General features: G+C 41.2%; 3 protein-coding genes across 5 annotated transcripts; 2 read left to right on the forward strand and 1 right to left on the reverse strand.

The window, feature by feature from the left end:
- Positions 1 to 9,102: 9,102 nt before the first annotated feature.
- On the forward strand, positions 9,103 to 14,815 carry parla (presenilin associated, rhomboid-like a). Its single transcript, XM_080906822.1, has 10 exons — positions 9,103 to 9,259; positions 9,827 to 10,010; positions 10,119 to 10,223; positions 10,338 to 10,470; positions 11,732 to 11,827; positions 11,913 to 12,062; positions 12,356 to 12,426; positions 12,506 to 12,607; positions 13,219 to 13,316; positions 13,773 to 14,815. The coding sequence occupies exons 1-10, from the start codon at positions 9,180 to 9,182 to the stop codon at positions 13,915 to 13,917; spliced, it is 1,164 nt and encodes a 387-aa protein (XP_080762948.1). The 5' UTR covers positions 9,103 to 9,179; the 3' UTR covers positions 13,918 to 14,815.
- Positions 14,816 to 15,306: 491 nt separating this feature from the next.
- extl2 (exostosin-like glycosyltransferase 2) lies at positions 15,307 to 19,671 on the reverse strand. Of its 3 annotated transcripts, XR_013974576.1 has the most exons (6): positions 19,533 to 19,671; positions 18,710 to 19,155; positions 18,543 to 18,613; positions 18,344 to 18,459; positions 15,781 to 16,238; positions 15,307 to 15,585 (listed from the first exon to the last, which is right to left on the reverse strand). XR_013974576.1 is itself a non-coding variant. In XM_080906823.1 (5 exons), the coding sequence occupies exons 1-5, from the start codon at positions 19,556 to 19,558 to the stop codon at positions 15,836 to 15,838; spliced, it is 1,062 nt and encodes a 353-aa protein (XP_080762949.1). In that variant the 5' UTR covers positions 19,559 to 19,671; the 3' UTR covers positions 15,307 to 15,835. The 3 variants fall into 3 exon arrangements, 1 of the variants encoding a protein (XP_080762949.1); XR_013974577.1 differs by lacking the exon at positions 18,543 to 18,613 and having other exon boundaries at positions 18,340 to 18,459; positions 18,685 to 19,155; XM_080906823.1 differs by having other exon boundaries at positions 15,307 to 16,238.
- A 146-nt stretch (positions 19,672 to 19,817) lies between these two features.
- On the forward strand, positions 19,818 to 25,478 carry LOC308412453 (putative oxidoreductase ZK1290.5). The gene is made up of 9 exons (XM_080906824.1): positions 19,818 to 19,952; positions 20,093 to 20,193; positions 20,742 to 20,990; positions 21,184 to 21,285; positions 21,565 to 21,656; positions 21,788 to 21,970; positions 22,071 to 22,130; positions 24,604 to 24,714; positions 25,060 to 25,478. Exons 2-8 carry the CDS (start codon positions 20,118 to 20,120, stop codon positions 24,697 to 24,699), a joined length of 858 nt encoding a protein of 285 aa, XP_080762950.1. The 5' UTR covers positions 19,818 to 19,952; positions 20,093 to 20,117; the 3' UTR covers positions 24,700 to 24,714; positions 25,060 to 25,478.
- The last annotated feature ends 852 nt before the right edge of the window (positions 25,479 to 26,330 follow it).

The following is a 26,330-nucleotide window of genomic DNA, read 5'->3' on the forward strand; positions in this document are numbered from 1 at the left end:
ATACCTTTCTGCAAAAGAAAAATGGAAATTATGCAGGAATATTTTCACTGCAGCTGAATATTTCAGGGTTTTGTTTCGGTTTTTATATATTTATTTATTGGGACCATTTGAGGGCAAATGTACCCCATAAATTCAATTCTCTTTCATATTTTGAACGGATCTCTGCAAAATTAAGAGCCCCTCCCTCCCACAGTTGCTGACCACGTAATGTACATGTTGTATTACTTGTTGCAAAGGTATATGATATTTTTGCTGAGAGACATTAATATTTAATGAATGAATCAGATCAATAACTGTGTCCTGAGCATTTGACGCTTTATTGTGCCTGTTATTTGATTATACTGCAGCAGAATTATGATAGATACACAGAACAGTGAACACAAAGGCTGTGCATTCAGAGTGAGCTGTTTCAGTGTAAACTAGTGTTGTGTAATGAAATCACGTCATCATGAACTGCCAGGACAGATATGTGCACAAAGGCACAGTCTGTGAGTAAGAGTACGCTGCTTTCACCTTTATTCAAGTGCCGCTCTTGTTCTGTGATGAGTGTTTTTTTCTATCCCTTGTGAAATAAAAAGGAAACACACACACAAACAGATTTGTTGTATTCCTATTAATCAGTAGGAGTACTGGAAGGTTGATGTTGTTGTGTTTTGTTGCTGTCCTCTGTTATTTTGTGCAAAACCAACATTAGCACTGAAATCCCAAGTCTTCAATTCACACAGCATGATTCTGTCTATCAACCGAACGAGAAGAATACCACAATCCTGCACTGAGTCTCAAAATGTATGCAGTGAAAAAAAACAGAAAACAACTAGTGTGGTATCATCTAACTGGTCCATTGATCAGTGTCTTGGAAAGGGCCCTGTCAGCACTCTGATGGGACGCTATGACAACAGCTAGAGTTTCCTATGATGGTATAAAAAGAATGAGCTGCTGGTATAAGATGTTTCTAGCCTTTGAGCTGTAATAGAAACCTGAAGGCCAAATGACATTCCGCGTCATGCCTCCGCCTGTAGCTCCAAATCACAGTGCAAAGCCGGGAGGTTGAATGTCAGATTGGCTTTAATATTTTCTCCATGTGGTCACAGTTACAGTGGCACGAGAGGCCGTCATACGTGAATGAAAAGTTGCTCTGATTTCAGACGTTATGCTTCCTGTCACATGTGCCGGGGACTGGCTGCCCTGCTGCCGACACAGGTGAATCCTGGCGGGCGTCAGTTCACAGCAAATCAATGAGAGGACCTGAAAGAGAACACCTCTGCTGGGGGGGAAATGGACTGCATTGATCAGAAAGACACCTAAAGTCTTCTACAGATTCAGAGAGAGCTTTGTATGTGTGTTCATCTCTTTAATGAAAAACCAAATGAGCAACAGCTTTAAGTTTACTCTTTGACGCCTGAAATATTCATGCTTTTCACCCTCCTTTTTTATCTACTCTCTTACCTCTCCCATCCGGTCTCTCTGCCTGTCTCCTATCCCTTCCTTCCTCTCCTTTCTTCATCTCTCCTCCCCTAACTCCTCTCTTGTGTATCTCTGTGTCCTCCCCTGCCCCAGACCTGCACCCATAGGATATCATCTAACTTGGCAGTGTGTCCTTGCCCCATACAGTGGCAAAGGCATGCTGCTGTCCCTGCCTTTGTACACAATATCTTTGTCCTGAAACACCTACACACCCTGTTCCCTCTGTATGACTATATAATTTTCTCGCAGAAGTCAGATTGTATTATAATGTACCCAGGAGATGCATTGTCTGCTTCACTTAAGATGAATCGCTTGTGTGCCCTATCAATCCTACCTTTTAACTCTTTCTCTGGCTTTCTCTGTGCAGTATTGTGTAGAGCTATAACAGCCCAGCAAGTGCAGATATTGCATCGGAGGAGAGCTCTCCTCTGCAGACACTGCAGTGCAGCCTTCCCGCTGCAAAATTCTCCCTTCTTCACCTATTTCTGGAGTCAGTGGCTGGCCTGGGAGAAGTTTGTGGAACTTGTCCAGATGCCAATAGCATTACCTAATGTCATCAATATTGCTCAGTTACTGTCCACGTTTTACAGTGTTTCTTGTTTTCATGAAGGCAAACTTTTGTGTATTTATAATTTAATTGGAAGAAATTGGATTTTTTTGGAAAGGAAGCGGTAAGGAAGTCTTTCATTCAATGTTTTGCTCATGTGAAAGCCTAACATGTTAATAGCTGTAGCAATCATTAGGGAAATTCTTTAAGCAGGCTCTGAAAATGTTAAATAAAAAGACAAATTCATAGAGTCATTGTCCCCCATTCTCTTAATTAGTTCAATACACGATAGGATTTTGAAAGACTGTTAGGTCCATAATGTTTTGGACAGTGACACAGCTTTTTTAATTTTACCTGTCACCACAGTGCATTTTAATTCAGACAATCAAGTTGTGGTTAAGGTGCAGACTTTCAGCTTTAATTTAAGGGGTTTAACAGAAGTAATGTATTAATTATTGGGAAAATACATCCACTTTTATACACAGTCCAGTGTTTTCAGGGGCTCAAAAGCAACTGGATAAAGTAAGGTCATTTTAAATATAAGGATACATTTTAGTACTTGGATAAAAATCCTTTGCTGTCAGTGACTGCCTGAAGTCTAGAACCCATGGACATCAGCAAAGACTGCTTCCTCCCTCGAGATGTTCAGTTGCTGCTTGTTTGTGAGTCTTTTTGTCTTTAGTTGTTTTGGAGGAAGGAAGGTTCAGGGTTTAAGTAGTCATCATCATGAGCTCATCCGATTAGAATGAGAATAAGCAGTCATCAATCATTTGCAGGTTTTGTCGTTTTATTGAATAACGGGTAAAGGAAAGAAAGACACACATGGACTGCTATCTCTCAGCTGCCGCCCCATGTGGGAGTGAAGAAAGAGTGAGGGATAGGTGAGTGCAGTCCTTATATAACGAGTGACAGGTGAGTGCAATTAAGGCCAGGCACCACACCCAATCAAAGGTGAGGAAAAGAAACAAGGTGCATCTGGTGAAGTGAATGTGCTGAAAGGTGAGCCTTTACAACAGCTGCCCCCATATTTCTACTGAGAAATATGTTCAAAGGATTAGAGATGCTCTTTTTCATAAAGCGGGGGCAGAGGAATCAGACATGCTACAGGTCTAATATAGGTTCAGGGGGTCGACCTAGAGGTCGACAATGCAGGCCAGACAGTTCAGGGGGCCGACCATGTAGCCAGCGGTGGCGGCAAAGCAGGTCCAAATGCCAACCGCGTGGGATGCAGCGGCAGGCCCAGACCTGTAGACCGTTGGGCAGTTTTGCAGGTGCTGGGGGCAATGTACGGGGCTTGGCAGAGGCAGGACCAGGTGATGCAGGAGCAGGCAGCGCCCTGACCACTGGCGGAATGGCAGCCACAGGCGGTGGAACTGGTGATAGTGGCACTGCCGGTGACGACATGGGTACTGCTGATGGTAGAGTATGAGGTGGCTGAATGAATTCAGAGCCATCAGCGGACACAAGGATGTGCTGGAGCGGTTCTCCTGAACCTGAATTGGAAGATGTGAACAAACATTGGGCATGCGTGGAACTGCTCTGGGGTTGGAAGTCTGTGATTGGACCTTGGAGTGTCCATCCTAAGCGGGTTTTGACTGCTGCAGGAGATCCAAATGGTCCATGTCTAACTGGTGCAATAGGCGTAATAAGGTGGGTATGATCAGAGCCTATGAGCAGTAGTGGAGCTGCTTTGTTAATAAAGGTTAATGGGATACCTTGAAGATGCTTGTATCTCCGTTGAAGAGAGGATACGGGGTAGGTGTGGTCTGAAAGTGCTAAGTGACTTGTAGCGAAGGCATTATTAATTGTGTAAGTTTTCGCTGGATGTGCGATGGGAGAAATCTGGAAACTTACACAAGAACCTTGAATAGTTTCAACTTCTTGATGGACAGTTCTGAGTGATAATTTTTCAGCTTCCCCAGTTAGGTGGAGATGCTTAGCTGCAGATGTCAGAAGCATGGTACGTTGGGAGCCATCATCAAGTATTGCATATGTTTCTAGGGTTCTTTTGCCATTACGCAAGAGCACTTTTACAACCTTTAATAGTACACTAGGACAATTGCTAGGTCTATCAAAGTACAGTGTCCTCACTACAGGATTAGTTCCAGTTCTAGGTCTCTGATTCACCTCACATAGGATCTGTAGATGTCTTTTCATGCAGGTGGCACATGCTTTCCTCAGATCACACTTCGCAGCCTGATGAGTTCTAGCACAATGCCAACACCGTTTGTTTCTCTTTATCCAGTTTATTTTCTCATCCTTTGTCTTGTTAATGAACTCAGGGCACTTGCTAATGTGGTGTTCAGGTGAGCAGCAATATGCAAATCTTGCTTTAGTCATTATGATGGGTTGTGCTGCCTGTACAGGATCGAATGCATTTGTCCCATGTAATATTGTTTTGAGTGGAAAGGTGTACTTATGGGCAGGTCGTGGCTGGTTAAAGGATGAAACAGGACTGTCCTTTCTTGGTTGACACTTGCATTCCATTTGCAACCAGGATGAGAACAAAGGTAAGTCATACATCATATCTCCTTGTTCCCTGTAAATGTGCCGTTTGAAGCGACTGGAATGCTCTGCGGGCAACTTTTCAAGTAGGCGATCGACATGGGAGCCACAATTTAGTGGTCTAGGCAAACCACTTGAAGGAACTGCAGCATCTAATATTGTTGAATTAGCACCAGAGTGACAGCTAACCTGGGGGGGCTGAGAGGGTGATTGACATGTTGCTAGATCAATCACTGGGAACTGCTCATGTTGCTGATGTGTTTGGGGAATGGCTTGCAAACCGCAAACAGAGGATTTGCTTTCATCAGATGAGACAGTGTGAATTGAAGATCTGGAGGAACTGCGAGAATGGGGAGGAGATAACTGAATCATGAATTGCCTAATCTCCCTCATTGTCATCAGGAGTTCCCTCATCACCTCATCTTGATTGGTGGGTAAAGGAGCAGGGTGATGTCTCTGGTTGTCTTTCTGACTCTCTGACAGGATCTTGCAGCCCATGTGTGTCTTTGTCACTGTGCTGGTATTCTGTTTGACTCTCTGTATCACATCTAGGACTTCTACTTCCAGGATACTGAACGTCATACTGCTGCAGGTGGGCAGTAGGTCGCCTTTCACGACCGGAACGTCTCAAATCTTCAGTCAATGGCTGCTGTGTATCCATGACGCTAACGCTACTCCGGCTCGGAGGACCATGTTTTGGAGGAAGGAAGGTTCAGGGTTTACGTAGTCATCATCATGGGCTCATCCGATTAGAATGAGAATAAGCAGTCATCAATCATTTGCAGGTTTTGTTATTTTATTGAATAACAGGTAAAGGAAAGAAAGACACACATGGACTGCTATCTCTCAGCTGCCGCCCCATGTGGGAGTGAAGAAAGAGTGAGGGATAGGTGAGTGCAGTCCTTATATAACGAGTGACAGGTGAGTGCAATTAAGGCCAAGCACCACACCCAATCAAAGGTGAGGAAAAGAAACAAGGTGCATCTGGTGAAGTGAATGTGCTGAAAGGTGAGCCTTTACAACATTAGTTTTGTCTGCAGTAACTCAAAAGCACACTCTGTTGGGCACTAACTTGGCCATTGAACAATATCCATCCCATATCTTTGCCTCGAGAAACTCTTAGGTTGCTTTTGCAGTATGCTTTGGGTCATTATCTATTTGCAATGTGAAGCATCATCCAATGCAACATTTGTCTGAATCTGAGCAGAAACCTGTACACATCCACAGAATTCATCCTCCTGCTTCTATCAGCAGTCACACGAACACTGAACACCAGCAGCAATTACCGTACATTGCCTCCACGGCGTTTGAGAAATAATGTCTCTCTCCTTCGCTATACTTTTCTCTTCCCATTAATTCTGATCCAACTTCATCTTGGCTTCTTTTGTTGAAGATGAAATGCACAATGGCTCTTCAGCATGTCATTGGTGGCAACCTAAAGTTGTGAGGTCAATGTGTAGTAACTGCTCCAATACAGTTCTCTTCATCTTGTTCATCAATACTGTTGAAAGCATTTAGTTGATCCAAAATGCTGCCACGAGAGTACTGACAGGGAGAAGAAAGAGAGAGCATATTTCTCCTATACCGGCTTCTCTTCATTGGCTCCCTGTTAAATCCATAATCTAAATTAAAACCCTTCCCATCACATAAAAGGCTTCGTATAATCAGAATCAGAATCAGAATACTTTATTGATCCCTGGGGGAAATTATTTTTTGTTACAGTGCTCCATTTTAAACCAACATTAAGACAAGACAGACAATACGCTAACTAAGAATAGTACAATATATACATATATATACATACATACATACATAAGTCACTTATAAATAAATAGTTGGAAAAGAAACATGTGTAGCTGTAGCAGCAAACAGTGTGTTAAGTGGATGCGTTGTACAGGGAGATGGCCACAGGCAGGAATGATTTCCTGTGTCGTTCAGTGGTGCTTTTCGGTAATCTCAGTCTCTCACTGAACGAGCTCCTGTGACTGACCAACATGTCATGGAGTGGGTGGGAGGTGTTATCCAACATTGTCTTTATCTTGGACAGCATCCGCCTCTCCGACACCACCTTGAGGGAGTCCAGCTCCATCCCCACAACATTGCTGGCCTTACGGATCAGTTTATTAAGTCTGTTGGCATCTGCGACCCTCAGCCTGCTCCCCCAGCATGCAACAGCATAGAGGATCGCACTGGCCACAACAGACTCATAGAAAATCCGGAGCATTTTCTGGCAGATGTTGAAGGACCTCAGTCGCCTCAAAAAATAGAGACGACTCTGGCCCTTCCTGTAAAGTGCTGTGGTGTTTTTAGCCCAGTCCAGTTTATTGTCAATGTGTACTCCAAGGTATTTATAGTCCTCCACAATGTCAACACTGACCCCCTGGATTGAAACAGGGGTCAAGTGTTTCCTGGTCTTCCTGAAGTCCACGATCAGTTCCTTGGTCTTTGCCACGTTGAGCTGCAGATGATTCTGCTCACACCACGTGACAAAGGAGTCGACCACAGCCCGGTACTCTGTCTCATCATCCCTGCTGATGCATCCAACCACCGCAGAGTCATCAGAAAACTTCTGAAGATGGCAGGCCCCATCAGGCCCCATCTTATTTTAATGACCTTATAGTGCTGTATCACCACAGCAGAGCACTTTGCTCTCAGACTGCAGGCTTACTTGTGGTTCCTAGAGTATTAACAGTAGAATGGGAGGCAGAACCTTCAGCTTCCAGGCCCCTCGCTCTCAACTCTTTTCACTCTCCATGTGTTTATACACCTCTCCGCATTTAATTATGAGTTATTATTAATCTCTGGCTGTCTTCCACAGCATGTCTTCCTCTCTTCACCCCCAAGCGGTTGCATCACGAGGCTGCTCCTTCCTGAGCCTGGTTCTGCCAGAGGTTTCTTCCTGTTAAAAGAGAGTTTTTCCTTCCCACCTTTGCCAAAGTGTTTGCTCACAGGGCGTTGTCTGATTGTTAGTGTTTCCCTGTATTATTGTAGGGTTTTTACCTCACAATATAAAGTGCCTTGAGGTAACGGTTGTTGTGATTTGATACTTTATAAATAAAATCGAATTGAATACTGCTGAGTGAGTGCATACATCGGTGTAACTTTGTGCTGAACATTGAGGGAGTCAAGATCTCTGTCTAAATAAATAAATAAATCTGGGTAAATTCCCAGATGATTAAACATGCAACTATTTTGCTGGTAATAACTGAAATGAATAAAGAAAATCAACAGCCTATTTATGCAAGATAATTCCTAATTTTATCGGGGGGTTATATTGGTTGGGTCTGATTATTGGGGGGGGTCATAACCCCCCTGGAAATTAGTGGCTTTTCTGCAGTTCCCTCATTTTCTGTCACGGGTTGCTCTGAGGATCCACTCGCAGGACTCCGGAGTGTGTTGTAACAGAGACAGTTTATTCACAAAAATCTTCACCAAGTGTATTTACAGACAGTGCGAGGACAGTGCTATATACAAGATGTGCGAGGACGGGTTCCAGGGCTCCAGGGAAAACAAGGGGATCACACACACGCTCACGCCAACCTCTCTCCGCTAGTGACCAGCCACCTCTTACACGCTCCACACGGGGAAACACGGGGACGAGTCCGGGGAATCTAGAACAGAGAGACAAATGTTACTTTCTGAGGCGGAAGTGTGGGGAAACTAGGGCTCGACGTGTACTGACAGGAGTCTTCACAACAATCCAGCGTTGAACAGCTGATCTCCTCCTTCTGATATACCAGCTGGTCTGATGAGGCCCAGGTGTGCATGATCTGGGAGGGCGTGGGCCGAGGGCGTGAACCCGCCATGAGTTCCGCCCCGGCAAAACAGGGGAGGGGGAGAGAGATTGCTGATCAGTGCCTTGCCGACGCCGCAGGTCGTGACATTTTCATGTCACCTACAGATCCTTGCTGTATTTGTCAGACACTGGAGTCAGCTGTAAAGATAGTACAGTGAATATTATTGCCCTGAAATGTAGTTAAATAAACACAAAAGACGGAAAGTACAACTACCACAAACTATAAATTATATTTTGATGAAGCACTATATTTTACTGGTTAAAAATCAGCGCTGTGGATAGGCATCCAGAAGTCTGAGATACTCACACTGGAGTAAAAAAACTGTTTTACTGTTAAATTTTTAAATTTGCGGATATTGTAGCACATCCCATCACAAACAAACAAACAAAAACTGAATAGTTGCTACACGTGTAACAATTTAACCACTGTTGAAAGCGCTTTTGTTCTGACAAATCTGTTCGTCAATGCGCCACTAGAGGGAGCTGATTATACCAAACAAAAGAGACGCTAACAGAGGCCTGTGGAGTATTTACTGTTGCACAGCTGAACGGTTATGGCAAAAATAACCTTCTATTGTATTTATAAGCATGCAAGGATTTTGACCCTTTGGTGTTGTGCAATTCTGTGTCCACCCAATAAAAATCAAACTGACAATACTAACGCCACAACTAAATATAAGATAACCAATTTAAGTTAAATAGATACTGTGAACCGAATGTATATAGTCAGACACAGCGCAAGAGCTGCCTGTAGATGCAGAATTATACAACCAAGTTACAAATGCTGGCTTTTACATGAGTCCGTGAACGCAGCATCAGCTACAGTGTGGTGGTGGGACGGGCTTGAAGCGGAAGGTCAACACAATCATGGCGTGGAGAGGATACGCGATAAAATGGGCCAAAACAGAGTTCGTGAGATCCCAGAACACCACTCCACGAAGCTCCAGGTGAGCAAACACAAGGTCGCTGTGGTCGCAGCGTCTGTCTGCACAGGCGTAACACTGACAGGATGTGTGTGTTTACTTCTCCACCAGCCGCAGCCCGTGCTTACCTAACTGTTCCGACTGTCATTGCAAGGAGATCCACAAAGCTGAAGACAGCTTCATGTTTCATCCGTAACCTGCGATATCGAAGCGTAAACGAGTTACTGTAGTCTTTCTGTTTTTCAGTAAATGAATTGAGTGCCTTAAACAGCATGTCGTGCTTTTATTATTGATACTGATACTAACAATAAGTAGTTATGGAGCCACTGTGAGGCATGCTACCCGTGTAGATTCATACATTGTGGGTGCTTGAATTGTTCTCAGTATTATTAGCTTTTATTACGGATGCATTCATTTTTTTGTAACTCTACAACCAGCAGTAGCTGTAATTTTACAACAACAACAAAAAAGTAAAATTAGTTTTCAAAGCAGGACTTTTATGTTCTTCCCCTAAATGAACATTGATTTTATACTTTTTTGTGTATATTTCAACAACTGCCTGCTTTAAAAGCTGCCTCTTTCTCCTGGCAGTCTTAACCCCTACAACCAGCAGAGGTGTGGATTTCGTCGGGAGGCCAAAAGGCCAGACATAAAGAAAAAAAATGCCACGCAGGAAACAAACACCTCAGCCACTGAGGCTGGCACCCCGGTGCCCCAGCCTCCTCCTAGAGTCCCCAGGCCTACACTTTTCACACCGCTGATGTTCACAGTAGGGGTAGGTCCCCCCAGTTTTCTACTGCTGTGTAGTGATGAAATGGATGCATATTACACTGTTGTTTGTGGACAGTAAAGTGCTTCTGGCTGTTTTCTGACTCCATTTCAGTTTACAGGCTGCTCCTTTGGTGCGGCGGCCATTCTCCAATATGAGAGTCTAAAGTCAAGACTTCAGACTGCAAAAGATGAAGAGAATTCAGAAAAAGGCATGCAGGTGAGCACTTTGATGATCCACATTATTGCACATCTCCTTTGCTTGCAGATCGCATTACTGGTTTGATTTACAAGCTGCTCACAGAGACTCTGTGAACCTTTCACATGTTCCCAGGGCACCCAGGACATGGCATACTGGCACAACTGGTGGAACCAGCTGTCCAGCTTCCAGCGACAGCTCATTCTCCTGGTGTCCATGGTGGATGACTTCTGGAACAGCCTCACAGAGGGACAGAAGACTGTGACAGGTATTATTTTACACAGTCAACATCTTTGCAGTGTGTGTGCGGTTTTGATTATCGATTTTCCGATTTTAAAATCGATTCTAGCTTGAATAGCGTGATATCGATTCATTAAAATCCTGAATCGATTTTTAAATATAAATGCATTTTGCCCAAAATGCCAGAATCTCAGGATAAATCTCACAAAATTTTGACAACCACCAAACAGCTAAAACAGTAAATGAGAGCAGGCACACGGATTCTGCACAAAGACGTAAACAGAGCGCGGACCCGACGCTTTCTCGCCCAACGGGACGTACACGGACATGCTGTCGGGGCTGAGAGCCGACAGCTCACTCATTTTGATGTGTCTGGTCCGCGCTCTGTGTTTAAATCTTTTATTGCGCTAGATTCTGAAGCTGCAGGTTTTGTGTCTCTCCAACCAAAGTTGATTGAACCAGTCGCGAAAAGAAGATCCAAACTACGCTTCACATAAACATCATCATGAAGTCCCCCTTACTTGCTGTTTTGCCTCCACCACAATAAAATCACACTTGCACAGCTCTCTCTCTCCGTGTACTTCAAGAACAGTTTCCCATTCACTTGCTTATTACCTACCAGTCTACCATTGTAAACAGTGCTGTCAGCCGCTGTGTTGTTTTTTTCTTTTCTACTTAAATGACTTCTGACAAGAAAGCCGCATTTTTGCTGTTCAATACTGAAGAAATTTAAACTTTTTAAATTATGCAAAATTGCAAAATGCTTAACTGTATCTCTAATAGAAACCTCTGTAACTTTGCTCTGCTTCGCTTCAGCAGCATCAGGTAATGTTCATGTTGATTCATGGTTTTCTTCAGTTTTTGTTCTACCGCAGAATATTTTTAAGGTTATCTGCTATAAAAAGTCAGGCCAGGAAAATCGCCTTCATGTTTGTCTGTGTTTTATCCTCTGTTACTTTGACACAAAGGCATCTGCTGTGATGCTCACACCTTTGATAAAGTCTCACAAGTGTAAGGTTTCTTTTTACAGATATAAAATATGGATATGTACTGATTAGTGATCAGAATTATAATATTTCTGACTGTCTGAGGCAAAATTTCCCCGAATCAAATGGAATCGAATCATGGATCGAATCGATTCGGGACCTTGCGCTTGTGAATGGGAATCGAATTGATTCTAGAAATCAGTGATGATACCCAACCCTATGTGTCTGGGTTTTTTTTGTTTTTTTATTTATCTCTTTGCATTTCTTCATAGTTGGCACCTTTATTTATTAATTTTTTTCTAGGTATTATCGCACTAAATGCCGCCGTCCTCTGCTGTTGGCGAATCCCTTCAATGCAAAGAAGTATGCTTAAGTACTTCACGTCCAACCCAGCTTCCAGTGAGTTCACCTGTGCTACACGGTCATGTCCTCTTTTGTGTTTGCAGTGTGTGCATTTTTTTCCCCTCTCCTCTTCCTCTTCCAGAAACACGCTGCCTTCCCATGGCTCTGTCCTCCTTCAGTCACTACTCCATCATCCACATGGTGGCCAACATGTATGTCCTATGGATATTCTCCTCAGGGATCGTCTCTCTTTTGGGGAAAGAGCAATTTCTTGCAGTTTACCTGTCTGCTGGTGAGTCAAATAAAGCACACAACTGGAGTCTGATAACATTTATTAAATCTAAACACAATACTTGAATATTTTTAACATTAGTGTTTAATCCAGGGTGGATAGTTTAATGATCTCTTTGCTTCATGTTTGACTGAAACTCGCTGTTATTCCATCCATCATTTACTACAGCACAAAAACCTTATTTTAATTTTGGGACACTCAAACGTTTAGGGCCTTTCAGTACTATGCATGGCTGATTATTGAGAATATAGGTAACAGGAAGTAAGAAAGGCTACCAAATGTTTGATTTTCAGGTGTGGTTTCCACTATGGTCAGTTACACATGTAAGGCAGCCACCGGGCGTCTCTATCCATCATTAGGGGCGGTAAGATATTTGCTAAAATCCATTTTAAAGCTCAACTCAAATGATGGACAGCTGTGATAGTAACTGTTTTGATCTACAGTCCGGCGCCGTCATGGCAGTGCTCGCTGCTATCTGCTCTAAGATGCCAGAGGCCAAGCTTGGCATAATCTTCCTTCCCATGGTCACTTTCACAGCAGGAACAGTAAGTGCTGCACACTTCATATTTCCTACATACACTTTATGAAGTACACCTTACAAGTGCTCGATTGGAATCCATATTGCCTTCAGAAATGCCCCAGTTTTTCATGGCACTGATTCAACACGGTGACTACAGTCAGCTCATTGTCATGTTCAAGAAACTAGTTCGAGATGATCTGACCTTTGTGACATGGTGTGTTATCCCGCTGGAAGCAGCCATCAGAAGACCTGCACACTGTAGTCATAAACATATGAACATGATCAGCAGCAATACACAGGCAGGCTGTTGTGTCTAAATGATGTTGTTTTTCCAATCTTTGGTTGTCCCATGGGAATTGTAGCCTCAGTTCTTAGTTGACAGGAGTGGCACCCACTGTGGGGTTCTGTTGCTGTGGCCCATCTTCTTTAAGGTTGGACATGTGCATTCAGAGATGTTCTTCTGTCTACCTCGGATATAACGAGTGGTTGCTTGAGTTGCTTTTGTCTTCCTTCCCGCTTTTGCTGCAGGAAGAGATGTGAGTGTGCATGGACCAAATAAAAAGGTACATGTATGAGTGACTGTGGAAGTATGCATGCCAGCGCACTGAATGCAGCTTTGCCTTTGTTTATATTTAGGCTCTGAAAGCGCTAGTTGCCATTGACACAGCAGGACTTCTGTTGGGATGGCGGCTGTTTGACCATGCAGCTCACCTTGGCGGAGCCCTCTTTGGAGTGTGAGTCAGGTCTTATTTTTACCCTTTCCTCAAAGTCTGTCCATGTTAACAATATGAAATACAGTTTCAAGGCATATGAAACTGTCTTAATCCCAAATCTGATTACTTACTTTTTCTGGAGGGTTTAACTGTTTTCTTAGACTTACATAAGCAGACAGATTTTTTTCCCAGTTTTAATATCCTGCTCTCATAACATGGCCCAAGTGTGAAAATTGTGGTTATGTGACAGTTGCAGGTGTAGTCACAAATACAGCTTAAAGCCTGTGGAACATATCTAATATTATTAAAATGTTGTTTTGAAGGCTTTGTGCTTTTGAACTCAGTCATGAAAAAAGAATCCAATGATTCTGCACTGCTTTGATCAGTCTAAATCCTTTAATGTCTTAATGTGGCCTAATGGGAGCATCTTGTTCTGCTTTCTCCACATTTTACCGTGCCATGCATCTCTTCATACAGGTGGTATGTGGCATATGGTCATAAACTCATCTGGAGGAAGAGGGAGCCCCTTGTGAAGTTGTGGCATGACATTCGTTCACCAGGCAGCCGAGGTTCCAGGCCTGGACGTGGACCCGGGGGTGGTGGTGGTGGACCAACATCATAAGTCCCTGAAATTCTTTGTGAAAGAACTGGAACCCATCCAAACGAATATGCAAGGACACTTTTATCCAATGACATGGAGTGGACTGTTATTAATAAATAAATCTAGTTTTCACATCCAAAGTTAGTAAAGAGCATTTGCTGATTTAATGCCTTGCAAACTTGAAATTTAAAAGCAGGTGAAACTTCATGTCTAGCGTTGCAGTCGAGATGTTTACTTTGTAGACTTTAAGCACCTGTTATGCTACCGGTAATCTGTAACTCTGCTACCTCATTTAGCCATTTTCCACCAATGCTTTGCCAAATCTCAAACTGGTTCTACACATTTACACCAACAAAGAATGGTGGCACCACAAAAATGAGTCTCCCAACACTTTGATTCAGTGATTTCAGAAGCAATGGGAATATTACTGCAAGTAATTTACCACTAATTTCCAAATGTAGCATTCAGATTCGGCCCTGTGTGACACTAACGTCTGATATAGTATGCAAAAATTAAGTTCTGACACTTGCCAAAATATGGCCATCGACCAGCACCAGACTAGGCACATTACTGGTGGAAAACAGGTGTTAGTAATCCAAAGCTAAAAACCTTTTTATCCATGTTTTTGTGTCCATGTTGTTCTGGAAAACTGCATTAGCCATCAGACCAAAATTTCCACATTAGAAAACAAAGAATTTTATTGTCTGATCCTTTTCCTCTGTTAACACTCTCATTCAAACTACTAGCTTTACATTGAGAGAAAAATAGAACAAATAAGCATATCCAATGATTTTAGATAAATGGGCACTCCCACGTATACCTACTAATGTAAATAATTCATTTGGTAACAAATCTCTTTATCAGTGCCCTCTATTACAGTAAAAAGTGGCCAAGGCACTTTTTTAAAAAAAAACAAAAACCTGCAGTTTAACTATTTTGGTTAGAAATACTTTCCTCACAGCAGGGCAATATGTTTAAAATTAAAGCTGTGACAAAACTATTCATGACAATATAAGTTTTATTGGAAGCGTTTAATCTATAGTTGGCACATATGAGAATTTGGAACAAAGATACCACGACTCATGGTGCCAAAACACACTCAGTTAATTCTTCAGATGCCGACATCTCCAGATTACTACCTGAACTCATACAGTGGGGGAAGTATTTCACCCCCTGCTGAATTTGATGGGGGGTTTTTTCTGGTTTTCTGGTTGATATTCTGTCTTTCTCCATTAAAATACCACTGCCATAGAAAATTAGAAACGGTTCATTTCTTTGTGAGTGAGCAAATTTACAAATTCAACAGGGAATAAATTATTTTCACCATTATAATAATGATTTCATGCCCTGAGAAAACATTTTATTTATCAAATCACATTCCTGTCCTGGACATAAAGAGTCACTGTTAAATGCTTTTCACAATTCCTTTTTATTCAGATACGTTGGTGGAAAGTTTTTTTGGTTAAATACAACTACAGCATACCTACATCTTAAGACAGTCTAAATCTGTTACTAATAAAGCAGGTTAAGTTGTCAAAATAGATCAAAGACTGACACTTTTTTGGCTTCAAGGTAACTTTAAGGCAGTTCCTGGTAAACAATACAGATGTCTCATCAGACAAGGGCATGTGCAGCAAATTCTTCTAACAATCCTCGCTGTCCAAAAATCAGGCGTCCATCACTGTCGGGCTGTGAATGAGAAAACTGCTCAGAATCCTAAAACTCAAAAGAGTAGGCTAAAAATCAAAGAGGTACAATGAGATTAAAGTTTTCATTTTTTAGTTTCCAGGCACAGTTCGTTCGTTCTCTCTCTCACTCACTCACTCACTGATAATTCAAACTTATCCTCCACCCTGTCACATGATGTTAATCAAACAGACTTACCAGAACACTATATCGTCTACTTTTTATCCAGAGCAATCAGTAATACAGCACTTCCTCAGCCCCTGCTTTTGTGGTTTGCATAACTGGGGAAGCCAAACTGGGAGACCATCAGGTTGGAGAAGGAAAGAGGCATAAAGCCATAGATCTGTGTCAACCTGTTCAGGCAGTAGGACCTCTGGAGAAGGTGTTCGGGACGATGCCACATCCCCTGGTATCCACTGCTGGCCTCCTTTTCTAGGTTGCGGAGGTCCACGGGTTTGATAAAGACCCCAGAGGCTCTGTTCATTTTACCCAACTTTGATTGTTTTCTTAAATACAGAGCTACGGCAAAGTTCATGGCAATATCGTCACAGTTCTGCGTTTCATCCACTAAAGCATGCACTGCTTGAGGCTGGTCCTGAAAGAGCTGCAAATAGCGGCGGTGGAAGAAGGCAGCACCAATTAACACCATGGAGTATCTGCAGGGAATGCAGGGAGATGGAAGCTTAAAAAACAAAGTACACCTAGCCAGAGGCCTGTACTATGAAGCAGGATTAGTGGCGCAGCAATGCAAATTCAGGGTTAACTCTGCATTTTCAGCAATACGATGGTGATTCGCTGCTGTTGAAATTTATAATGCAGGTTGAAAGAAAAACAGCTGCTGTTTAGTTGTGTCTAAGAATCTATATTTATTACTCATCATGGAAAGAAGACTTTAGAGACTCATGAAAAACATTAGACCCTCTTACTATCTGCTCAGAGTGGCTCGGGGGATTTTACAGCAATGTTAACACCATTTTCCAGAAAGCTAAGTGGAGAGAATTTATCTAAATTTCAGGAGTGGTACCACACCTCCATACACATCCCTTCCAGTAATCCATCAATATATGACCCTCCCGAGCACTACAAGCTGTTCATTCTCATCTTTGTGCCCCACCCTCCCTTCCCTTTTTTACAATTCATTCACTTCTCATTAGTACATGAGGATCTTCCCAGCCTGGGAGCCATCGCCAATCCCCCCTGAGGCCTTCCCCAAACTGCAGCCTCAATTCATCCTCAAGCCATCTGCCATTATTTACTAGGAATGCTGTCAAACCTAAAATGAGAATGTAGTCCCCGCTAGTGAATTGGGCAGTAGGAAGTGACGTTTTATCTCTTGATCTCAAATATAACCTGTTCCACAACTGGTTAGGTCTGCAGCACAAATTCTCAAGGTAAACTACCCCCTAAGAAATGAACCCTCTTCATAAACCAGGGTTTATGCCAAAGTTACCTGAATAAGCCTTGAATTTTCTCATGTTCAATTTAAAGTCAACAAGTACAAACTCACCATCTACTGACCAATCGTTTCTCTGGGAAATGGTGCCACCATTCCTGGAACACATGTCGGACATGTCCACGGACAGCTAGCGTCTAAATGAGCAACTTTATTTCTATTTCTAAAATGATTGTATTGTCTTCCACGCCTTTATAATGTGGATATACACTGGATATCAAATTTGCAAGCATGCTATGCCTGTCTTTAATTTCTATTTGTATATATTTTCTTAACTTGCACTCAAGCCATTAAACACCACCAGCACAGTTTCAGCTGAAAAGATAAAGTTAAAATTGTTTTCTGCACATTTAAACATTGATATAACAGATTATCCTGAGTCTTAAGGATACTGAGAAGTCTGTTAACTCGCACAGATGGCATTTTTGCCAGATTTTCCTCCTGGCTTCAGCTTAGGCTTTATAAATATAATAGTGCTTTTCCATTCATAAAGCCTATTTAAATCGTACACTTGTAATCTCACGCTACTGTTTTGGCAACACGTGTTGCTCTGAGCCTGTACTGTACACAGCTTAACATTGCCTGGTCTGACACAGTTTTAACTTCCTTTCTAAAATCAGGCCGCTCAGATCTGTTAGATCTGCCCACGTCTGTGATTGGTCAGAAGTTGCCTCTTTCATGTGTTCATGCTCACATGAACACATGACAGACTGGTAAACCTAGAGTGGACCTATTAAGTTTATAACCACTTTCTTGTGACAGCTTAACGCTGATTTAGACTTCTGCTGTGGATTTTTGATGTAACCCATATGAGTGGTTGACGTTACTGCCAGCAGTCATGCTTGTCCTTGGCGCATCATTCGTTAATTACCTTGTGGTCATGTCCCAGTGTTTTATATGCTGTGCCAACAACAATACAAATAAAATTCTGGGACTTTTCTTTCCCACATGGTTCCCCACTATTTGTTGTGGCTGGTTTTTGTTCCAGAGGCAAACATATGTCCCGTCTTTGCACATTACCTCACATCCATTCCAAAAGCTTTGGCAATCTCCCTGCACGAATTTTCTGACATCTGTGAATCCTTATAGAAATGCTATGATCATTATTCTTTATACTAAGATATGATTGTTATTCTCTCACTGATATGTTTAAAATTAAACACAGAAGTATACTGATGTACACTGATGTAAAAATAAGTGAAGCCACATAAGCAACAAACATTCTGGGTATGTCGAGCATGCTTCGTAGTACAGGCCCAAATAACATGCAGGGTATGTGGACAAAAAAACCAAAAACAAACAACCTACACGTCACCTCCTGCTGTTTCTGGATCCTGCAGCTCAAAGCTGCCATAGCTGTACACTCCTGCTGCCGTTGAGACATGTTTCCTCGGTACAAATCCAACAATCTGGTCTGGAAATTGCTGTGGAACCCAACAGTAAAACAACTCAGGGTTTGCCGGCTAAAATCTGCAGTTAAATTTTTCAAGTTTATGATACTCATTACCTTCCAGACAGAAAAAGCAAAACTGATGTCAGGTACACTGATGAGAGTGTCATCATCCAGCATCAGAACAGCTACAGGAGCAGAACAAAAATACTACTGTTCACTGACTAAAATGTATTTAAATATAACAAATAATACATACGGTGCAAGCTGACAGATGTACTGACCATCAGTATCAATTTCAGGGAATGGTTGTAGCCTGTTGCGCATTCGGTTGCTGGTCTGCTCCTTGAAGACTACCTGGACCGGATGAGGCCCCAAGGAGCTCCACAGCTTTGCAGGTGTCTGCTCTCCAATGTTGTTCCATACTATGATAATTCTCTGAAGATGAGGTACTCCCTGGTAATGGTTTAGGAGTTTGAGCAAAACGTCTGTGCGGTTGTAAGTCTGGATGATGATGGTAAACTTCTTCTCCTCCGAGCTGTCAGCGTGGTGAACCTGTGCGGGATTCTGCTTTTGCGGGGTTGCCCTTCGTAGCACCTCCAAGACAGCAACACCTCTTTGGTCCTCAGCAGGTGGCAGCAGAGCTGTCAAGACTACACCAACCAGGAGGATCAGCAGAATTGCCCAAAACAAATAGGTTCGTCGGAGCCCAAAGCAACAACGGGGCAGCCTGCACACAGATTTGCAGTATTTATTAATATTTCCATCTCAGCTCCAGTTTAAAAGAGAAAAAAATCAATATATGCAGTTTCTATGACTGATTTGTTGTATTCTAAGCAGAAATTAGTTAATCTATGGCCTGTGATAAATGTTAGGATTATATGGCATCCATAACTAAACATGCAAATCAATTAAGCCATCTTGGGTATCCGAAATGACAACTTAGCTTGTGCAAGTAGTTGTAGTTGCACTGATTTTAGCTAACTTTAACGTGATTTTAGCCCAGCGTTTGTTTTGAACACAACGGTTTAGTCGGCTGTCTCGTAACATATCTAGCCTGTTACATTTTAACATATTCTATTTTTCTTTCTAGAAAGGAGAACTCACCTCATTTTTGTTGGCACTACAAACATTCAACCCCTTTCTTTCAAACGGTCGCCATGTTGGCTGACTTTGTCCAAAGAGTGTACAAGTTAAGAGCGGTTCCTATTTAACACCCGCCGTAATTTATGGTACTCAACAGCCACGCAGCTATTTTATTATAGAGAAAATTTCTTGTTAAATGAATATTTTGTTCTTACTCATTATAAATACATTTTCTACGTTACAACCTCGTAAATATATTTTCACTCACGTATTCCGACTTTCTAATGAACTGTCGCCATGTTTGTTCAGCGGCTTGATTTTTAATTCAGGGGCATATCTTCGCCTCTACAAATATGTTAATAATAGTTGGTCGAGAGAGAAAGGGAGAATCAACTAAATGAAAAATTTTCAAAACCAGTCTACCTAGTGGTTACAACAAAGGTAAGTTAATCTAATGCACTGTTAATGAAAAAAGAGTGTATTAATAGTATTCTTTTTTGGAGAATAACATATGTTAACGAGGAATGACTTTCCTCGTTAAAGCAAGAAAAGTTAACAACAAAACAAAAACGTTTTTCCAGATTGCTCAGCTCTGGTGAAGTGAACATGCCGTTGGCGTCGGTCCTGAACTGTCCTACAGTACCACTTTCCAATGGTCTGCAGATCCCCGTGCTTGGTTTGGGTGTGTTTTACTCTGGCAGTCACTGTTTTTAAATCAGCTAGCACAAACCTGAATGAAGCATTATGCAATCCTAGGACACAGTGATTGTTAACTGAATCGGTTGGCTTAAAAACTTTTAAGTAATGCAATAGGGAAGTAAATCCACAAGTAAAACTGACACCTATCAAGTTTTAATTCAAGAAAAAAATATGTAGTGTTACTGTTCGTCAGTTTATCCACAGGCAAACGTTTGGTCTAATTCCTCCAATACAGTTGATACTACTAATAAATAGTTGCGTACACAAACGGGTTTTTCAGTATCCTTTAATCCAGGATATGTGAATATTTTGTATGTATTTATACCTTTTATGAATACACTGTATATTTATGTCAGCGCTAATACGCCGTCAAGTTTGAATTAAACTACATAACACTATCATTAAAATGTCTTCTAGTGCTGCTGTAACACGTGAATTTCCCCACTGTGGGAAATATAAAGTCTATATTATAATAATTACCATTGGGGGTTTTTTTAATGTATAAATGTTGTGTGTTTTTCTCTTTGCCAGGCACATCACATAATGGTGGTTACTCCCACAATGCAGTTATGTATGCCCTCACTGAATGTGGCATCTGCCACATTGACACAGCAAAGCGTTATGGCTGCGAGGCCGAATTGGGCAAAGCTGTCAGAGAAAGTGGGCTTCCACGAAGTGATCTGTGGCTCACGAATAAACTGTGGCCCGGCGACTACGGATATACAGCTGCAAAAAAGGCCTGTCTGGACTCCTGCTTGGAAATGGGGGTCGAGTATTTTGGTATGCCGTCTGATTGATAAAGTTAAAAACAGTTAACAGCTAAACAGTTTTCTGGGATGTCACTGCAGGACAAACGTCTTGAATAAACCTGTGATGGCTCGTGATGTAGTTGAATTAATCCATGTTCACCACACCGAATGCAGTTTGCTGTCTTTTGTTACATCATGACCTCTAACCCCTGTTGTTTTTAAAGATCTGTACCTGATGCACTGGCCAGAGTCAAAGACACCTGGTGGTTCCAACAGGGAGATGAGAGCTGAGACCTGGAGAGCTTTGGAAGAACTTTATAAGGAAGGTAAATGGCCTGTATTTATATTTGCATTTATATTTATATTTATAAATGCTAAATGCATGGTATTAACTTAGAGAGATTATCAGAATTACCATACAATGCAATTATTTATTTATACTATATTAATTTTATCCTTGGGAATTATGTTCATAATTTAATTAAAAGACTAGCTTCAGTTTTACAGCTGGATAATCACTGAAGTAGTGATGATAATACATATCACTTAATAGTAGTAAAAGAGTTTATTTCACAAAGCATACATATCTCTGTTTGCTAATATAGGTGTGTGCCGTGCTATTGGGGTCAGCAATTTTCTGGTCCACCACCTGGAACAGCTGAAAGAAGACTGTACTGTGATACCACATGTTAACCAGGTAGTTTTATCCATTTAGCATTTATTTAAGCTAGAATCTGTGCAAAGATACTCAGGTTGACTTTCTTTATGCCATAAAACTTCCTTCAGCTCATTGACTTTATTGTTTTATATGCTGTTTTAACTGATCAGGTTGAGTACCATCCTTTCCAGCAGCCAAATCACCTGATTCAGTACTGTCGTCAGGAGGGAATTGTGTTTGAAGGGTATAGTCCTCTGGCCAAGGGTCAAGTCTTCAACAATCCCACTGTTCTCCAGATAGCGGAAAAGCACAGACGCACGCCAGCTCAGATCTGCATCCGCTGGAGTATTCAGGTTGTCACGCTCATCACATGATTTCCATCCCTGGTGTGAAAATATTGTGTCTACTGAAATTCTAAATATTCTTGAATATTTTCAATTTTGTGTTTCTAAGAACGGAGTTGTGACAATACCAAAATCGACCAAAAAGAAGAGGATACAAGAAAACTGTGAAGTGAGTTTAAAGATCATTCCATACTTTCTTGAACCCTTTAAAAAAGTCTACAAAATGAAAAACCAAAATAAAAGTTCATGTTGTGATCGAACATTTTTTCAAATAAAGCTTAGCTGTAGCCTAAGTTTGACAAGACAGTCAAAATCATGTCTTCATCTAAACCCAGTTACACCGTGCAAAGGTCTTGAACCACCCTTAATTTCTTTATATTTTGCCATTAAGGAGCCAGCTTTCTAAAGTTGGTATCAGAGTTTTCTTTTGGGCACTGGCTCTTTTTACACCCATTTTTAGTCCAGTCCTTGTACCTGACCATTTTCAGAGGAATAAATCATTCAAGCACAAAAAAGGCAGCAAACTCGAGGGGTGAATCAGTGCTGTCTCTACACATTGAAATACAGAGAAAACTTGGTGAAGAACCAATTTTAAATTATATCTTTACACACTTTGTTACTAGCAGCCTGTCTGTTCCAATTTCTTTAGTCTAATCTATGGAAAACACCAAACACAGTTGACAGATGTAAAAATTGTACTACAACAGGGTGATTCAGAAAGAGCTATTAGTGGAAAACTTGCCGCACTGTGTCCTAAAAATTTTAAGGAAACACGACAAATGGAGGACAAAAGAAGTTCTTCTGCAGCAGAAGAAAAGTATCTTAAGAAACAGGAAAAAAGCAAAGACCTGACAGAACCTGAGAGATGCATCTGGTTCATCTACTGTTCACTAAAGCTTCGTCAGAAATGGTCTCAGTGGAAGGCTGGCTGTTAAGAAGTCATTCTTAAGGGAGGAAAACAAGTGGTATGCCACATTACACAAGAACTGGACTTAAAATCAGTAGCAATGAATGGAGTGATGAATCCAAATCTGAAAGTTTTGGTTCAAATAATTGTCAGTTTATGCAAAGGTCAGGAGAGAGGTATGACACTGATTGTGTACAGCCATCTTAAAAACACGGTGGAGGCTCTGTCATTGTTTGCACCTGCATTTCAGTCAGTTGTGTTCTTCTTCATCTTGTTAAAACTGATGGATTTAGTGATGAATTACAAATTGAAAATGTATGGAATTATTAACATTTTTCTAAGAAAATATACAGATTTTTTTAAAAAGGAGGTGGCTCAAGACTTCTACACAATGATGTGCCTTGTTTGGTAGCTTCCACTAGAGGTCATCATAATAAACTTATGCATCTGGCTTAACTGAGGTTTAGTAAATGTAAAGAGATCTTGACAAGTTAAATAGTTTAAATAATGGCATAATGTGTCCATCTTTCCAGTCAGAAGACAGATAACTTCTGCAGTTTATCATCACAACTGAGAGAAGCCAATCTCACTTTTAATGCCACAGGCATTTTCGTTTTTCATATGATCCTTTTCCTCTTCTTATTACGGTGGCCCTGAGAGGCCAAACGGACTGCAACTTCAGAAAACACTTGCAAAAAGAAAAATGCTGCAAAAAGAAAAACGCTGCAAAAAGAAAAACGCTGCAAAAGCACACAAGACACAACAGAAATGTTTCTGGGGAGACAATAACCCAACGGACCTGTTGCACGAACAAAAACATGCTAACAAGTGCACTGGGACTGGGAAGGAACAACATTTGTCTCTTATATATGATACACCTATATGTGCACTGTCAAAGATACTTGTCTTGAGTGAAGATTTAAGGTGATAAGACATATAAATAACTGCAACTTGAAACTGTACTGAAGCTCAGTATTTGACACAGAGTTCGTGTTCACTGCTGTAATAGCTAATAATGATTAATATAATAACTATAATATTGGCCATATTATATTTACACTACTAAAGTGATATGACTTTAGTCTCATGAACAACATTAGCTAATTGTTATTTACTAACGAATCTTAAATGACTGTTCAGTACAGAAATGAAGCCCAAAAATCATGTTTTACAGTCCTGTGGTCTCAGCCTCAGATACTTATCAAATCACACAAAGCTCTTGTAGAAACAAACAAACAAACAAATGAACAAAATATGTTCTCCTTCATTTCTGTCAAACAAAGTTGTATGACACGTTTCCAGCGGTTAGTATCATGGTTGCTAGGCAACCTGGGAAGCACGACCGAGACTAGACCGTCCCATACAGCCCATGTGTTTGCAACAAACTTGCCGTTTATTTTGCAAATCGAGCTCAACACTGCCCCTAGCGTCCTGGAGCACTTCCGTTGTGATTTGGAGTTTGCGTGTGTTTTGGATTTTGTACGTGTTTTGGAGTTTGCACGTGTTTTCTAAGTGTTTTGGAGTTTGTACGAGTTTTGGATTTTGTACATGTTTTGCAGTTTGTACGTGTTTTGGAGTTTGTACGTGTTTAGGAGTTTGCATGTGTTTTGGATTTTGTACGTGTTTTGCAGTTTGTGCGTGCTATTTGGAATTTGTACGTGTTTTGGAGTTTGTACATGCTTTGTCTCTAGGGGCCACCGTATCTTATCGTCCTCTCTCTCACACACACAAACAGGTGTTTGGATTCCAGCTGGAGGACGAGGACATGGCTGCTTTAGGAAGCTTGCATGATGGAAGACATGTTACTTGGGATCCAACAAATGTGGAATAAGTGGGAAGATGGAGGGTATGTTTGTCCATGAACTGGTGATGGCTGAGTGAGGAATTGATTTGAATATGTTCTTGGTTAATTATTTTTCTTTCTGGCAGTTTTCCTGGAAATAGACTTGACTGTAATGTCAAAGTTTATTGAGCTACATCTTCAGATAATGTGTAGACAAACACACACGAAGGACAAAACCATTCCAAGTGCCTTACTTTATAGAAATGTTGATTTTTTTTTTGTGATATATATATATATATATATATATATATATATATATATATATATATATATATATATATATATATATAATATATATATATATATAATATATATATATATATATATATATATATATATATATATAAGGAACACGAGAAGCTGGAGAAATACCAAGGACTCAGAGAAGAGCTCGAGAGGATGTGGAGGGTGAAGGTAACGGTGGTCCCCGTGGTAATCGGAGCACTAGGTGCGGTGACTCCCAAGCTAGGCGAGTGGCTCCAGCAGATCCCGGGAACAACATCGGAGATCTCTGTCCAGAAGAGCGCAGTCCTGGGAACAGCTAAGATACTGCGCAGGACCCTCAAGCTCCCAGGCCTCTGGTAGAGGACCCGAGCTTGAAGGATAAACCGCCCGCAGGGGCGTGCTGGGTGTTTTATATATATATATGTGTGTGTGTGTGTGTGGTAAGAAAGGTGTTGTAAACGCAGATAATGGTATCTTTGCCTTTCCAGAAATGTGGTTGTGATTGTGAGCTTGACTTGATCTTGAATAAAATCTACAAATTATTTTTTTTCACATTCAAATTAAGGGGAGGGATCAAGTGGTTTCTAAGACGAGAGGACCTTGGTATCGTATCCATGGTTGCAGTATATAAAACAACTATGTAAACTCAAGGCTGTGACCTTTTATTAGTCCTCTTCTCTTATTCCGCAAATGAAATCTTTAGTTTACTTCACCTGTAAAATCTGTACGTGATTATCAAAATACCTTAAGCAACATGTATCATTTACAAGTAAGTCATGAGACAAAAGAAAAACAAAACGGCCCCAAAGCTTAACCAGGTTTGGGAGGCATGAAAGTCAGCTGTAACTGTAACTTTATATAACACAAGCTATCAGGGTTTAGCAAATAATTTGCTGGCTACACTGGCTCTGGTAACGTTCAACTTCACTAAACCTTATCATGTTATCACGTTAAATTCAATTTTGATATTTTACATAATTTAGTATGAGGTGGATTCTCATGTCCACCTTTATTCCTCAGCACAGCCTGAACACTCTCTTTATTATTGTTAATCTGTGGATCTTTCACAGCGCATTTTTGTCCTATCTTCATCACCTCATCCCAAACTAGTCGCTGTTCCCCCTGAGCTTGGTTCGGCAAGAGGTTTCTTCCTGTTAAAATGGAGTTTTTCCATCCCACTGTCACCAAGGTCCCTGCTCATAGGTCATCTGTTTTTTGTTTTTTTTTGTTCTCCTGTTTTCTGTGTAGTCTTATATACCATACAAAACACAATGAAGCAACTGTTGCTGTGTGTTTATAATAATAATAATGTATGCTTTATTGATTTCTGTGGGGAAATTCCTCTCTACATTTAACCCATTTACTCAGTGAAGCAGTGGGCAGCCACCAATCTA

This window comes from Rhamphochromis sp. 'chilingali' (genome assembly GCF_963969265.1).
Source record: "Rhamphochromis sp. 'chilingali' genome assembly, chromosome: 16".
NCBI lineage: Eukaryota > Metazoa > Chordata > Actinopteri > Cichliformes > Cichlidae > Rhamphochromis > Rhamphochromis sp. 'chilingali'.

Coding starts and splice junctions, on each gene's coding strand:
- parla (XM_080906822.1), top strand. CDS start 9,180: ATGGCGTGGAGAGGATACGCGATAAAATGGGCCAAAACAGAGTTCGTG. Junction 12,063..12,355: donor TGCAGTTTACCTGTCTGCTG/GTGAGTCAAATA, acceptor TTTGATTTTCAG/GTGTGGTTTCCACTATGGTC. Junction 12,608..13,218: donor TCACTTTCACAGCAGGAACA/GTAAGTGCTGCA, acceptor GTTTATATTTAG/GCTCTGAAAGCGCTAGTTGC.
- extl2 (XM_080906823.1), bottom strand. CDS start 19,558: ATGTTTGTAGTGCCAACAAAAATGAG. Junction 18,460..18,542: donor TTGCTTTTTCTGTCTGGAAG/GTAATGAGTATC, acceptor TGGGTTCCACAG/CAATTTCCAGACCAGATTGT. Junction 16,239..18,343: donor GAAACAGCAGGAGGTGACGT/GTAGGTTGTTTG, acceptor CATTCCCTGCAG/ATACTCCATGGTGTTAATTG.
- LOC308412453 (XM_080906824.1), top strand. CDS start 20,118: ATGCCGTTGGCGTCGGTCCTGAACTGTCCTACAGTACCACTTTCCAAT. Junction 20,991..21,183: donor AATGGGGGTCGAGTATTTTG/GTATGCCGTCTG, acceptor TTGTTTTTAAAG/ATCTGTACCTGATGCACTGG. Junction 21,971..22,070: donor GCATCCGCTGGAGTATTCAG/GTTGTCACGCTC, acceptor TGTGTTTCTAAG/AACGGAGTTGTGACAATACC.